This window comes from Phoca vitulina, unplaced genomic scaffold (assembly GCF_004348235.1).
Source record: "Phoca vitulina isolate PV1807 unplaced genomic scaffold, GSC_HSeal_1.0 scaffold30, whole genome shotgun sequence".
NCBI lineage: Eukaryota > Metazoa > Chordata > Mammalia > Carnivora > Phocidae > Phoca > Phoca vitulina.
In genome coordinates this window covers 6,623,242-6,638,604 of record NW_022589733.1, presented here as the reverse complement: position 1 = coordinate 6,638,604, position 15,363 = coordinate 6,623,242, and the positions used below count along the sequence as shown (strand labels likewise).

Below are 15,363 nucleotides of genomic sequence, written 5' to 3'. Positions count from 1 at the left end.
ATGTTCAGCAGCTTTTCAAGTGTCTGTTGGCCATCTGGATATCTTCTTTGAAGAAATGTCTGCTCATGTCCTCTGCCCATTTTTAAATTGGATTATTTGCTTTTGGGTGTTGAGTTTAGAAGTTCATTATTGGCTATGTCATTTGCAGATTTCTTCTCCCATTCCATAGGTTGCCTTTCAGTTTTGTTGATTATTTTCTTTGCTATGCAGAAGCTTTTTATTTTGATGTCATCCCAATAGTTTATTTTTGCTTTTGTGTCCCTTGCTTTGGGAGAGAGATCTAGAAAAATGTTGCTACGGTCGATGTCAGAGAAAGAACTGCCTGTGTTCTCTTCTAGAATTTTTATGGTTTCAGGTCTCACATTTAGGTCTTTAATCCATTTGGAGTTTATTTTTGTGTATGGTGTGAGAAAGTGGTCCAGTTCCATTCTTTTGCACATATCCATCCAGTGTTCCCAGCACCATATTGAAGAGTATCTATTTCAGTCTTAAAGAAATGGTGCCTTGAGGCTGCTTCATTTCCCTTGAAGTCAGTCATCCTTGTTTTTGTAATAAGCTACTTTCTTGCTGCAGGGCTGGGGGCATACAGGTTTTAAATTTACTTTAGTTGCTTCTGTCCTTCATTTGTCAAATACTTCTTGCATATCTACTACATCCAGGCATTGGATTGGCTGTTGGGGAGACCACGAAGGGAGAAACACATGGTCCCGGCCTCATGGAGCTTACTGTGTAGTGTGGGAGACAGACACTAATACGTCCTCTCCCAAATAAGTGGAAAATCACCCTGAGGAAGTGGTGTTTCAGCTGAGATCTGTGATAGGGGAGAAAAAGAAGGTTCCAGGCAAAGGAAACAACCAGTTCGAAGGTCCCACCTTGCAGTGGGGTGGGGTGGGGTGGGGTGGGAGAGCATCACACCTCAGAGGAATTACAAGAATGCAAGTGACTGCAGCCTGGGGCAGATGGGGCTGAACAGGTGCTGGCCCCGCCATGCCATTGGCCTTCGTCCGAAGGGCTATGGGAAACCATTGAAGGGTTGGACTCCTCAATAAACACTGAGGCCCTGTCAGCAATGAAGAGGAGGGACGTGGATATTAGGTACAGAAGCAACAGTACTCATAGAAACAACCCTAACATTATCTATGGGAAACAGAACTCTCCCCCCATTTCCCACCCTCCCATAAACAGCATGGCTTACTGTCACTCATCTCGGTGAATGTTCTCACCATCCCCCCAGTAGCTCAGGCCAAAAATCTAGGTGTCATCCATGATACCCCCTTTGTCTTTGTACCCCTACCCCCATGTCTTATCAATGGCCCAGTCCTGTCCATTCCACCTCTTAAATATCTCTGCAATGCATCCCCCTTCGCCTTCTCCACCATTACCTTCATGCACCTGTCTCTTGCTCAGCGACTACAATGGTTTCCCAAAGCTTCTCTTACTCTGGTGGCCTTTTCAAAATACAAACCTGATCATGTCATCGCCCTGCCTCAAGTCCAGGGATCCAGGGTTAATCTTGATTGGCCCTAGCCCATCATGGCAGCCTCATTCCACTTGCCCTTGATTGGTTGAGTTGTGGACGGAGACCCAGTGACTCATCTCGGGTCACTGGAACTCGGGCATTCTTCTGGATGACTTCTGGATAAGGTATTCTTGCTCTTTGGAAAAGACCGTTGGAAGGAAAGGATCCTTTTATTTTGCTAGGCATTGTCACATTTGGGTGTGCCTCTGTCCCGAAGCCCACGGGGCCACTCCCAGAGCTTGCCCTACCTTGTGAGATAAATCCCCTTGCTTTGCGGATAAATCCCCTTGCTTTGGGATTGGACTAGAGAGGTGCCAGGGAAGACCACCTGTGGCCAGAGAAAAGGATTTCCTGCTTGCCTTCCTCTTGGTATTGACTGAAACTAATAGTAAGAGCACAACAACATTCATAAGTGTATTCAGCCTGCACAAAAGGAAGTGGCTCAGGAGTGTTTTCGGCCAGGGGAGGAAGTTGGATTTCGGAACCAGCCCTGGGGATTAACAAGAGGAGAGTCTGGCTGGCTGCCTGCCATTCAAGGTCATTTTACCAGGATTTCAAAAGGCAGCCCAAAATGGAACAACCTGATCAGAGACGACTTCTCCTCTGCTGAGGAGTGTAGGATACTGAGCCAGGTGCAGAGTGGAAGGGCGTCCAGAGAGAAGGCACCATCGTAAGAAAAGCCGCGGCAGCGTGAAAGCCAAGGGCGGCCATCACAGAATGGGGCTGGAGACAGGCGTGGGAAATGAGAGGGGAACTCGGGAAGGAGGCCAGCATGGGGTGTGCCTTGAAGGTGGGCTGAGTTTAGATCGTTTTGCAGCCCGAACTGGCTTCCGTGGAAAACTTTCGAGCAGTAAAGGGTTAGACGTGGTGAAGTGTTCTGGATCAGAGTGAGGGTTTGTGGGTAAAAAGACAGGGTCGGGGGACCAGGAGCTATGTTGCCATGGAAGAGGTCCCCAGACTTGAGCGTGCACCAGAATCACCAGGGCAACTTGTGACAGACGTAAATTCCTGCTGCTCACCGCCCCCCTGGATTCGGATTCTGCAGGTTCAGTCTGATTGGTACATTTTTTTAAAAGCTCCTCTGGCAGCGCTACCGCCAAGCGCTGACAGGGCTGAGCTCCCACCATGCGCTCGTCCATTCTGTGACCGGGAACACCGCGTTTCTCAACGTGACATAAAACGTTCCAGTAGGTTCCCACGACCTGACAGCCACACCGGCCCCTCCCGCTCCGGGCGGACAGAGGGGGCCCGACGAGGGGGGTCTCGGGGCTCGCGGCGCGTCCCCGGAACGGGGCGCTCCCACCCCTGGCCGCGCCGGCCCACAAGTCGCGCTCTCAGGGAAACCGGCCCCGCCCTAGCCCTGCCCCCGCCGGGATTTGGAAAATACGCACTCTCAGCCTCCCTAAATGGCTGCAGTGGCCACGCATAAACCTGTGGGCGGGCCTCTATGATGACTGACGGATGTCGTAACCAATTACGTTCAGGTGCTTGTTTGTTTCCTCCCCATCCCTCCCCCGGGGCCGAGACTTCCGTGACTGACAGTTCACTCTGGGCGCTGTTACGTAAGGGGAGGGACAAGTGCTGCCCCACCCGAGCGGAGCAGACTTGATTGGCAGGGCGGAGTGCTGTCGTCCCAACGCCCCCCGGAAGAACGTCCTTGACGGACAGGTATGGGAGCCACTTGGCGCCGGGAGGCTGGGCGGAAGCGTCCGGGCCGAGGGGCGTGGGGCAGGGGGCGGGGCCCGACACCGAGAGCAGGGCGGGGCGGGGAGCAGGCAGGGGCTGGGCTGGCGCTGTGGCCAGAGATGCTGTGGGGCCGCGACGGCGCTCAGCAGCCGGGAGCACTGCGTTGAAAACGCCGAGGTGAGGTGTACTGCCGGGCCGGCTGGGGGGGACGGGAGGGCTGTGGAGTCTTTAAACCTGGGCCGCTAGCGTCCTCGGCCCGGCATTTGTCTGCCTTACCCGGCGCTCTCGACTCCGTAGCGACGGCGGCCGCGCTGGGACACGGGGGCGGGGCCGGGCACCTGTCCGCGTTTGCAGGCACCTGCTGCGCCGGCGGTTGCGGGCGCTGGGAGCTGTCGGGGGGCCGGGCCCGGCGGCCTGAGGGAGGGAGGCGGGCCCGACCGGCTCACCCCGTCCGCGGCCCGCCCTCCCCGCCTCCGTCCTGCGCCGGGGTTGGGGGGGGGTCGTCCTCGAGCCCTGGAGGCCCTCGGCTCCCCACCGGAGGGGCTCGCGGGCCCCGGGTCGGCCTCGAGCTAGCTGCGAAGCAGGGACATGGCCCCTGCCTTGCCTCACCTCGAGACAGGTTTGTCCAGATTCCGTGCGTGTGTGGAGATGGATTTACGCCCCGGGCGAGGGTGCCGGTCCCGGCTGTCCGCAGCGAGTCGCCGGGCCAGGGTCGAGGCTGTTTTTCGTCCGTTCTTGGTGCCGTACTCTGTCTCCTCTTAACGTGGAATATAAGGCTGTTCGGGGTGATGTATTAAGTTGGTGCCTATTTAGGGGCCGTGGCACGTAGGAAAGCGGCACCCTTCTTCTAAGTTTTGGCTCAAGCCACGCTCAGATCATTTGTACAGGTCCACTGATTTCTGAGCTGTATGACGTAAAGGAAGACCGTCCTGTTTGGTTTGTATGGCCGAACCAGCAGAAATTCTCAAATTGTGTCCTAGGGCTTCCTTCCATCTACGTCACTCCTGTTGGAAAATGCTGAACCCAGCCTGGGTAGACTAGACATCTAAGAGTGTAGTTATTCTCTAAAAGTGTGCTAGTTACTTCAGGTGATTATGATGCTCCTGGAAACACAGGCAGCAGTAGAAACTACCTCCTGCTTAAAGAGAACAGGAACTGGGGGCAAGTTTGGATTCTTAAAGGCAAAGTTACAGACTCATTAGGTGTTAGACTTGGAAGGGACCATACAGGTGAATGAATCACTCGGGTAAATTTACACGGTGGTGAGCACTGTGTCCCAAGGGGAGGGGATCCTCTGTTAAGTCATATGTGTCCTAGATGACAGCTGGGTGCTGTACATTACTCTGGATCTGAAAACCAACGTTTTCATTTGGGCCAAACGGGAACATGCCTGCACACATTTTTGATGTCCCAACCATTCTCTTCTGTGCCCTAGTCACCTTTAAAGGCAGATTTGTGGAGAGCTCTCAGCAATAAGTTGCTGTTTATTGGGTGTAAGTCAACAGGTTAGTGGAAGAACCAGGAGCCTCATTCCTTTGATTTAATTACTGGGTGGCATTATGTCGTGGAAGGAAAACAGCAGTAATTGGCACAGGCGAGGTATGGGAGACTTGGTACCCACCTGCGGATATCATAGGCTTGTCACAAAACAAATTTTTGCTGTCAGGGACATTTGGTACAGGGTTCTCTAATGATTTGCTTCTTATGAATTTAGTAGAATGTTGCTAAGTTTTGACCCTTTTAACCTTCAGCCTTTTGGATGGGTGCAAGGGTCGAGGCTGCTTTCCACATAACCGAGCCTGGGTAGAATCACCAGAGCGGAGAAGTTGTTCTTACAGCTTGGCTTGCTCCTTTTCCTCTGCCTCCTCCTCTGTATTTTTAGTAAATGACCCACTGACTTTGTGACCTTTGAGGCATACTTTCTTGTCCACTACTTGAAGCTTTGCTGGGAGATTTGTTTGTGAAATGTCTCTGCACTCCTCTGTTGCGTTCATATGTACTGCTTGGCCATTCCTTCAGCGTCTAATTCGGTAATTTCCACACATTAAGCAGAGAAAAAGACCATTTCTCGGGGATGATCCTGCCAGGACCCAGTTATCCCTCTCTAGCTTACCTGCTCTACCTTCTCTCTGTTATGTCTTTGGCTACTAGTTTTGCTGGGAAGAGTAATTTTAAGACACAAATCAACCCCTTGGCTCTTTAATTCCCGTAGCCCTGAACAGTGACAGGCCTTTTGCGTATGTGGGTACAGTGCATCCTGCCCCGGCTTTCCCTATAACCGAAGGCCTACATATTATGCTAGGAGCAACTGTTGTAGTCTGTCCGTATCTTCTGCATTTCTGGCACCAAAGCTGAACTGTGTCACTGAATATTCTGAATCCTGGCCAAGGACTCATTACACAGATTCCTGTAGGCATTTAAAGGTGAGAAAGAAATTGGATTCAGAAGAGGGAGGGGGTATTGAAGGGAACTTTCTAAACACTTTTTCCCCCTAATTTTTATAGCTATATATTATATAATGTTATGTTGAATTTCTATTTAGAGTGTCAGATTTAGTTCTTAACTATTTTGGAAATCTTAACTGTTGATGTTGGTATGTTTCTATATTTTCCCATCTCATTTTTAGGTAAAGTGATTTCTGAGGACAGAAGAGTTTGATGACACAGACCACTGAATTTCTTTGTTTGGAGTCCACGTTATGAACCCTTTCTGGAGCATGTCTGCAAGCTCTGTCCGCAAAGTAGGTATAGTTAATAAACTTAGCGAGGAAACCCATTTGAGTCAAAGTAGAGGTCAAAAATAATTCATTCCGAGGTTGCCTATAATCTTAACAAAATTAGCTGGCTTTGCTTAGTTTTTTGTTTTTTTTTCCTTAAGTTTATTTTTTTTTAGTAATCTCTATACCCAGCGTGGGGCTCGAACTCACAACCCTGAGATCAAGAATCTTCCGATGGAGCCAGCCAGGCACCCCTAGGTTTTACTTTTGAAAAATAATTATTTTGCTGATTAAAGTTAGTTTCTGAGACTGAGATAGCATCTCAAATAGAAATCTTCCTGGTAATTACAATTCTAAGATTATTTTTTAGGGTATATTTACACATGATGAAATTTGGGACACATGATTGTAGTAGTCTTTTTACTAATTTGCAAGATTCCACAGTCAGAGAAGCTTTGAGAAAGACCAGTCCAATGTGGCCAACTCAGACTTGAGGGCACTGGTTTAATTTTTCCAAACAAAATGTCCATTTTTAAATTGCAAAGACAGTACATTTTAGGAAAGCTTAAAAAATGCAGACAAAAAGAGAATGAATATAACCCATAACCCCACGTCTAAGAGACCACCGCTAGGAATCATCTTTTTTCCTCTGCGCATGATATCCATTTTTAATGCAGGTAATTTAAACAGCCTTTGGCTGTACTTGAGCCAAGGAAGTGCCTATGATGTGGTGGTTTCATCTCTGACTCATGTAGACCTTTGTCTTTGACTCAGGCTGACTGACAGTCTGTGCCGGGGAGAGTCCAAATGTCGATCATCTCCATCAGGGACAAGATCAGAATCAGAGCAGCGCAAATGAGAACGTAGCTTCATTCGTTGTTTCTAAGCGAGATGCTCACGCCAGGTGGTGGCTAGTTTGAGTCACCTCTACTGTTGGTTTTGAGCTGCTTCACACCTGACCTTCTACAGCACATAGGAGCCAAGGGACTCTTCTCGTACAGTTGTCTAATTGCTAAGTAACCTCTTGCCCTCTTTTTGGGGTCACCAGAGGAAACCATTTCTTTCTCTGTTTCGTGTACATCCTGTAAATATTGGCGTTGTTTTTGTGGGATGTAGCTTTAAAAATTTTTCCTGTTGCTTTAGTCTTCCTTTAGCTTTGTTCTCTTTCTAATGGCCTGCCTACTCAGAGGACTTTCAAGTCCTCCTGGTCGTGGTGCTAGAACGTCCTTGTGAAAGAGTCATTCCAGCTTTTAGGTTAGGGATAAGCGTACGTCACATGTACTCTCGTGATTTAAGAATCATGCTAACAAATGTTCTCACCACTTCATCTTGAATAGCGATCTGATGGTGAAGAGAAGGCGTTAGCAGGGGACGTGATAACCAGCCCTCCACGCGCCGCCCCGAAGAAACAGCTGCCTTGTATTCCCAAAAACGCTCTGCCCATAACTAAGCCTACATCCCCCGCCCCGGCAGCACAGTCAGCAAACGGCACACATGCTTCTTATGGACCCTTCTACCTGGAATACTCTCTTCTTGCAGAATTGTAAGTGCTTAAACTACCTGGTTAGATTTTGACTGACCTTTGAAGGTGAAAAATGAAATTTATTCTGGTGCACTCCGTAAATGCCTGTGTCGTTCCATCTTAAAGCTCAAATGCATCCCCCTCCAATATCAGGTAAATAAGATTTAAAGGCAAACATGGGCTTGCATTTCCGTGTCTGTTTTGGAGAGCAAGAGGAAGAGACGAAGATGAAGCACCTAAAGTCGGTCAGGAACGGAGTAGTTTTGGTGTTCCTTTATATGAGGTGAGGAAGTCCCCGCCTGAGGGGGCGCTTGTGGAGAGCGGGACAGTGGGAGGTAGTAATCTGTCCCCTCTTGGGTCAGACCCAGCCGGAGGCTTGTGCTCCCCTGTGGTGCCCACCTTGTAAGAGGCGACAGACCGAGGAGAGGGTCCCAGTAGGCCGAGGTCAGGAAGCCAGACCTCAGGAGCCAACAGTTGAAGGAACTGGAACCGCCGACTCGGAGAAGAGACCACGTAGGAGGTACTTATTAAAGCTGTCCTCGTGTATTTGAAGGCCTGTCATTACAAAGGGGATTGGACTCCTGCCTTGTGACCCGCAGAGGCAGAAGTAGGCAGTGACAGGGAAGTCACAAAGACTTGGGCTCCGTGCAGGTGAGAACCGGACGAGTCCCAGCAGCTGAAAGTCGGACTGAAGTCGCACGTGTCGGTAGCGGGAGGCGAGGAGCGTGCCCAGCGTGCTGGCCACGCCGACCGCAGGGGCTCGGGCAGTGTCGGGTTTGATCCCGTGTTCCCGGGGCCCAAGTGTGGAGGATGAATTCTTGATTTGTGTCATTGTTAAGTTCCTTTGCACAGCATCCTCAAGCGTTGCCTCGCTGTACTCCTGTGGGAGCGGTCAGAGGGTCTGCGGCCCCAGCGCCGCAGTGGTCCCTCCGGCTTTATAATGGAGGCCTTGTGTGTGAGGCTGGGCAGCGAGCTGGACAGGCGTCTATTGTGGCCCGAATCTGCTGTCTGTATTAGCACACAGACCGGCCTCACTGGAGCAGATGCACCTGCTGCTGACATGCTGAATCTTAGTGACTTAAACACGGAGTAAAGGATTAAAAATAAGCGTGATGGTAAATAGGTAATAAGAACAAAGGTTCAACAAGTTGTTTCTCAATAAAAATCAGGCTTGGCAGGTTAAACATGTTTTAAGGCCCGAGGTCAGCATTGTTCCAGCTCCGGTCTCAGCCGTACTCCTTTAGGCACACAGTGACGAGGTCCCCAGAGAGCTGGCACCGCCTTTGTCGGCGCACTTGTCTTCCCTCGCTGCAGGGCCCACAGAGGTCAGGCGCCCGGGTTGGGGGGTCACTTGAGAGGGAGAGCATAGGGGGAGCGCCTCACGCACATGCCTGCCTTCACCAAGAATGCTGCAAATCTGAACACGGCCCTCTGCCACATGGACTGGTGTTCACACCTAAAAGGACACTGAAGTGATGGCAGTTCCATGGAACTTTTATCCTTACTACCTAAAATTGTGCTTCAGGAGGCTTTTGAATGTGTGTGGGTGCAATCTATTGTCTACAGTCACAAAAGCAAAAATTGTACACTCTTTTCCCTAAAAGTTAATGTCCAGAATATTAAATCAGGTTGCATTGTACAGCATTACCTGCTGGTTGGTTTCCAAGCTGATGTTTTGGGAAAGTTGATTTCTGGGAGGAAAACTTGATTCTTTGTGTATCCCCGCTTGGCTTGAATTTATTCGTCTGGGGCCCTCTCTGGTTCCTGTTTCTCTGTGAGCTTCATCTGTGAGGCTGGGAAACGGGCGAGAGTCTGGGCCAGTGAGGTGGTGAGGACTTGGCTTGTGTGTGAGCTGTCGGCTGCCCCTCAAGGGACTAGTCCTTCTCTCGAAAAGGGAGTGTAGGGTTGTTTGATCCGTATGTGTCATTTACATCTGTACAATTTCATTATTCTGCTTCTGTTTTAGTACCTTGGTTGTGAAGCAGAAGCTACCGGGTGTCTATGTGCAGCCATCTTACCGCTCTGCATTAAGTAAGGAGGAGTCACTCTTAATTTCTAGCATATTGGTTCCTCTAACACAAACGTGGGCCTTAGCTGTTCATTTTTCCCCACAGTGTGGTTTGGAGTCATATTCATACGGCACGGACTATATCAAGACGGTGTGTTTAAGTTTACAGTTTACATCCCTGACAACTACCCAGATGGTGACTGCCCCGTAAGTAAGGAGTCAAGTCTGGCTTCACTTGTTGGGTCTGAGGACGGCTTCAAGGGCTTGAAAGATTTCTTGGTTCTTTTCCTGAGCTCATGATTTTACGATTTCAGTTTCCCAAAATGTGTTGTCTACACAGTCCGTCTTTGAAGGGGATTGTTGTGCTTTGTTGCATCTTCTGCCACACCGGCCTCTGCCGTTAGTTTTCCTTGTTTCTCTGCTCGGGGTGTGCGCGGGAGGCTGGCGGCCGCCCTCCATCCAGCACCGACCGTGCGCCTGGCAACACCGTGCTACAGCAGGGCCCCGGGGGACCTCTCCCTCCCCACCCCCCCACCCCCCCGCTGCAAAATTGAGTTTTACGGGAAGATGGTAGAAGTTGTCAAGGATCCCTCTTGAGGCAGCTGTTTGACTTAAAACACCGTGACTGCCTTGTCCTGAAGCTCCCTTTACACATGTCTGTATGGGCCTAATAAGCTCCTTGCTTCCATTAAAGGACATGTCTCTCTTTAAACACAGCGCTTGGTGTTTGATATTCCCGTCTTTCACCCACTAGTCGATCCCACCTCAGGTGAACTGGATGTGAAGAGAGCGTTTGCAAAATGGAGGTTAGTAAATAACGTTTACTTTGGGGACCTAAGTCAGCAAAAGGATGCTTCAGTGATCCTACGTGTTTCTCTTCAGGCGGAACCATAATCACATTTGGCAAGTTTTAATGTACGCAAGGAGAGTGTTCTACAAGATTGATACATCAAGCCCCTTAAACCCAGAGGCTGCAGTGCTGTATGTTACTTTGCTTTGTCCTTTTAGATAAATTTGAAAATGCAGCTAAGTAGATTATGTTGGTAACTTTTTGAATTAAACCTTTAACACAGGTATGAAAAAGATGTTCAGCTTTTTAAAAGTAAAGTGGTTGACAGTGTTAAGATGTGCACTGCTCGTTTGTTTGACCAACCTAAAATAGAAGACCCCTATGCAATTAGGTAAGTGGTACATGATCTAGATAAACTGCACTTTGCCGTCCTGTACTTCAATGTTCCGGGTGGTCTTAGAATGGGGATTTAAAAGGAAAGTGTATCATCTGTTAGCCTCCAACCTTTATAATTTATTCGCAGCTTGCTTTCTGATACCTCCCGGGTATCCCTTAAACAGAAAGCTGTATGTCGACTGGCCTATTGTGCCAACAGCAAGCTACTGAGTGACTCTGATTTCCTAAGGATCCTTGTCATGTGCACGTTCAAATGTCCAGACTTTGCTTTTCAGCCGGCAGTTGTAGCTGGAGCCCCTCCCACTGCCATATACCCCCTCCCCCGACGTTCAGATTTAGGGAAAGGAGGGAGACTGAAGAGTGAACAGTGGGCTACTTTAGCACTATGATACTTAACCTTAGACACATCACCGAGGAATTGGTGATTTAGCTCTCTGGGAGGTTGCGTGGTACAGTGGGTAAGAGCTTGGCCTCTGCGGATAGACGGGCTGGCCTTTGCGCTTACTGACTTGGCTGACCCAGAGCAATGACTAAATTTGACTGCCACCCTTTCTTCATCTGTAAACAACAGTACTTCAGGGATGGTTGTGAGGCTGAAATGAGCTGACATGTGTAAGTGCTCTATAAGGGATAGTTACCCTGTGAGAGAATCATCTAGAGTCACATCTAAAACTTACATGTTGACAACGGAGTATTGCTCCTTGTTAAGTTTTGTTAAGGGAATAAATGGATGTTCTACAAATTTAGTAAGCCAAAGCAGTTTTTTAATATTTTTCTCATCCTTAAGCTTTTCTCCATGGAATCCTTCTGTACATGATGAAGCCAGAGAGAAGATGCTGACTCAGAAGGTAAGTACATAACCATTTTCGAAATCATTAACTGTTTCCTTTCTGAAATGTCTTCATTGGAGACTATTATGTACAAATAACTTTTTGGGAAATGAGTTTGTACAGTGCCAACGTCTCCATCAGTCCTATTTTTAATGTCTGTTTTTGATTATGCCTAGAAGAAGCCTGAAGAACAGCACAATAAAAGTGTTCATGTTGCTGGCCTGTCATGGGTAAAGCCTGGTTCAGTACAACCTTTCAGTAAAGAAGAGAAAACAGTAGCAACTTAAGCGCTGGTGAATCTGGTGCACCGTGCACTTTCCTGCTGGACTCGGGCCTAGTTAGAGCTGACCGATGGCAAAGGACTGCCGGAAGAGTAAAACTGTGCGAACGAGGACTGGTATCAGTGTGTCCGTGTATGCTTAGGTTCTAACAGCAAGTTTTGGAAACCTCTTTTTAAGTAATGCATTACTTCCGTCAGAAGTGTCTTTAGGGTGGTTATCTAGTTCAGTACTCCAAATTATTGGGGATCTCGAGGCTTAAGTATTTTTCTGAATATAACGCTAAAGGTAAGTTACGTTCATTTAAACTAATAGAGTAGACCGAGTTCGGCACTCTCTAACGACTCTGCCATCTGTGGTTTCAGTTGTATATATGTTAGGACGTGAAGAGAGGTAGAGAGAGAGCAGGTTCCGTAGCTGATGAGCACTTGTAAGTGGAAGATCATCTGAACCTCAGTCTTCAGCCTACTGTTTTACTGACTGACTTATAGACTTCTGTCAGTCACTGAGGTACACATTAGGTGAGTGAGAGGAAACCAGAACACTAGTTCATAGTTTGTTTTTTTTTTTTTAAAGCAAATTACTTATTAATTACTGTATTTTTATGGCAGGAGGGAGAAAGTGTTAAAACGGTTTCTAATGAAGTCAGATATTTAAATGATGAATGACTAATGTGTTTTGTAGAGACAAAATAAACCAATAAATGATTGTTCTTTGTCATTTATGCAGGAAACTAAATACCCCTTTCTCAATATAACTAAACAAAGATTAACTTATAAATGCTTTATTGAAAAATACACTTATTTTCATATAAAATTACAGTAGCAGTAAGTATCTTGAGAGGTTTTATAAATATTTTTGCACCACTATTCTAACTGAACAGTGTAAGTTCCATATTTCTTTCAGAGCAATATGAAGTTACCCAGTAACTTGGTTTATACTGATTCAATTTACAATTGAATTTTCTCCCTAATAAGATTATTCATTCAACTTTAAAACTGCTGGAACAATAGTGATTAATAAAGGTATATATAGATAATTCAATAGCTGTTAAATAACATTTCTAATTTTTATAAATGGTACTATGTACTAATAAAAACCTAAATTCTCCAATCTGTTTTTTAAACTGCCAGGAACACACCCAAAGATATCTTAAATTTATCACCTTAATAGACACGTGTCTTTCAGATAACTACCTCCTAAAGAAGAGGTCATAATTTTTCATATTCCCTTAATTCAACTTGATTTACAATCTTTACTTAGCCAACTGATCCTTATTAACAACAAAAAACTGGAGAATTTAAAACACATGCCCAAAGGTGGCTACTGGGGCTTGAACAGTTTTAAAAAAGTACAAAAGCATCAAAGATGATATTGCATGTTTAGCCTGGAAGTTTTGTACTTCATAAAGTTCACATTGTAGAAAGTGCCATCGCAAATATACAGCAAAATCTGGGTTACAAAATCATGCTTCTTACAGCCCTAAAGTGCCACTTCTTATTACAAGTTCACTCACACATTGCACACCAAACAGTCCAGCACTTACCACACTGTACCACACCTAACGGGGAGAGGGAAGAATTACACAAAGGGAACGGGAGACTTGGGATGATAATCTAGGAGCTCCGGATCTGGGCTCTCTCCCTTGTTCTGTTTCAGGAATGCAAAAACCTCCTAACTCCTACCAAGCGTTTTGGGACAAACACCTAAGTTTTTGTTTTGCTTTTCATGAGGGCCAGAAGCTGACCACAAAACAGGTAGGAATGAACAGAAACCCAGTCCCTCTGCCAGAGTACGTCAACAGAGACCTCTTACACATATATTTGAGCACGCTCTGTTCCCTGTAATACTTGCAAAAGCGTTGCTGAAGAGTTAAAACATCCATGTTTGGATTCTAAGCAGCCTTGATGGCAAGCACTGAGTGGTAGGAAAAAGGCAGTTGGGATGAGTAGAGATATCCCAAGGATACCAGAAGATTGGGAAAAGCCCCATAATCTAGCATGCATTTAATGGTGCTGCTGAACAGAGTTTGTGAAAAGACCGTTTCAGTACAATAGACTAACCTCAGTGAGCACCTCGGTCATTAGCTACATCTTGGAGACGGCGTAATAAGGCAGAATGATTTTCCGGGCAAATTCTTTTTGCGGGTGATTCACTTCCATCTTCCAAAAGAATCCCTCTCTTTTTGGTTGGAGTTTCTCCTGTCCGTATCATACTGTTAATTTCTCTCAATCTCTAGAGTGGGGAAAAAAATAAATACAAAACTTTAAATTCTAATACGCAGAGTTCAGTGGTTAAGTCAAAGAACCTCAAATGAGTTAAGAATTTAACTTAAAGAGTTTGAACATCTTTATAAAGAAAAGACCTACTAAATTATACATCCTCCGATTTCACTTCTCAGCCGGCCAACACTGATGACTATCTGGGTTGGAGGGCAGAGTATTTCTATTTTTTAACAAGCTCCAGGGGTGATTCTGATGTACACTTTTCCAAAAATAAGAGTTTGCAAATTTGTGATTTTTTTTTTTCTACAATAGTTATGGAGCATTACCTTGCTACGCCATAGTCAGTCAATTCCACACGTCTCCATTTTTCTTTTTTAAAAAATAGTGTGATTTTACACAGTATTATGCCCTTTTCAGTCTAGTGTTACTCATTTTTTTAGCAGTTCTCAACTGGAACTTCACAGTACAAGTAAGCCTTAATTCCCTAAGGTATCCATTGTAGGTAATTTATTAGTATGATCTAGAAGGTACTAGTTATTTTTCATCCTTGGGAGAATTGAGAACAATTTGGCAAATTATTTTCTGTGTTCTGTGGTTAATGTGAGGAACCCTGATTGAGGAAAAACTGCCTGGATGCTAGTGAGACTGGACCTATATATAGTGCCTTTAGCATTAAGTTTCTCCAAAGCCCCAAAACTCAGTTGCCATGTTATTTTCTGGTAGTTTGTTGGTCACAAATTTTTTTTCACATGCTGCTTTGCTTCACTATCCATGTTTCCTTATGGAAAATATACTCACCATATTCACCTGGGTTTATTAACAGAAAATCTCAAACAGGAAAGTAGGCAGAGGAGAGTAATGAATCCTCCGGTAACTACCACCCCACTGCACCAATTTTGGCCAGTCTTACTTGATCTATACCCTCATTCATTTCCCATTCACCAGATTGTTTTAAAGCTAATCCTAGACTTATTTTATTCATATTTTATTCTTTATTTAAAAATTTTTCTGAGGTTTTAAATAAAATCACCAGTGTTCTTATTAGCATATGCACCTTCTCAAATCTTAACCACCTTAAGAAAACTTTCCTTTGACTTTCTCTTCTACCCACTTGCATTCCTAATCTCTAGTTTCCTATTTGAGTATTCCTTAAATTGTTGTTGTATAAATGTTATTTGTATATAGTGTCTACATATTATATGAAATAAGTGTATAACTGTATAACTTAATGTGCATAGCACATTTACACCACACATTAATATATACTGTACATTAATGTGTTACATTACATGTAATTTATATACAATACACAGTATCTTACACATCACAATTTATTTACACAATATGTACATATTTAGAACACGAATAAATTCTTATTCCAAAAAAAAAAATG

The 15,363-nt window shown here is 45.9% G+C and overlaps 2 protein-coding genes and 1 long non-coding RNA gene across 7 annotated transcripts in view; 1 reads left to right on the top strand and 2 right to left on the bottom strand.

Moving 5' to 3' along the window:
* Positions 1-384: 384 nt before the first annotated feature.
* Positions 385-5,407, bottom strand: LOC116644514. Its single transcript, XR_004301773.1, has 3 exons — positions 3,815-5,407; positions 1,466-1,655; positions 385-811 (listed from the first exon to the last, which is right to left on the bottom strand). It is a non-coding gene; the product is annotated as an uncharacterized LOC116644514 (long non-coding RNA).
* On the top strand, positions 3,259-12,611 carry AKTIP (AKT interacting protein). 4 transcript variants are annotated; one of them, XM_032424119.1, is made up of 11 exons: positions 3,492-3,824; positions 5,418-5,628; positions 5,832-5,945; positions 7,259-7,464; positions 9,410-9,474; positions 9,558-9,658; positions 10,169-10,257; positions 10,334-10,432; positions 10,525-10,632; positions 11,425-11,485; positions 11,644-12,611. In XM_032424119.1, exons 3-11 carry the CDS (start codon positions 5,904-5,906, stop codon positions 11,752-11,754), a joined length of 882 nt encoding a protein of 293 aa, XP_032280010.1. In that variant the 5' UTR covers positions 3,492-3,824; positions 5,418-5,628; positions 5,832-5,903; the 3' UTR covers positions 11,755-12,611. The 4 variants fall into 4 exon arrangements, with proteins under 4 accessions (XP_032280012.1, XP_032280009.1, XP_032280010.1 ...); XM_032424121.1 differs by lacking the exons at positions 3,492-3,824; positions 5,418-5,628 and adding an exon at positions 3,259-3,382 and having other exon boundaries at positions 11,647-12,611; XM_032424118.1 differs by lacking the exons at positions 3,492-3,824; positions 5,418-5,628 and adding an exon at positions 3,259-3,382.
* The window catches only part of RBL2 (RB transcriptional corepressor like 2), a 49,505-nt gene continuing 46,655 nt past the window's right edge, over positions 12,514-15,363 (bottom strand). For both annotated transcript variants that reach the window (XM_032424116.1, XM_032424117.1), the window contains exon 22: positions 12,514-13,980. In XM_032424116.1, the coding sequence (XP_032280007.1) occupies positions 13,810-13,980 (171 nt within the window). In that variant the 3' untranslated portion in view covers positions 12,514-13,809. The remainder of the gene's footprint in view (positions 13,981-15,363) is intronic.

Bases quoted from the DNA above. Each gene is read 5' to 3' on its own strand.
- AKTIP (XM_032424118.1), top strand. From the start codon at position 5,904: ATGAACCCTTTCTGGAGCATGTCTGCAAGCTCTGTCCGCAAA. The intron at 9,659-10,168 runs GTAAGTAAGGAG...CTTTAAACACAG, and splicing joins ACCCAGATGGTGACTGCCCC to CGCTTGGTGTTTGATATTCC. The intron at 11,486-11,643 runs GTAAGTACATAA...GATTATGCCTAG, and splicing joins AGAAGATGCTGACTCAGAAG to AAGAAGCCTGAAGAACAGCA.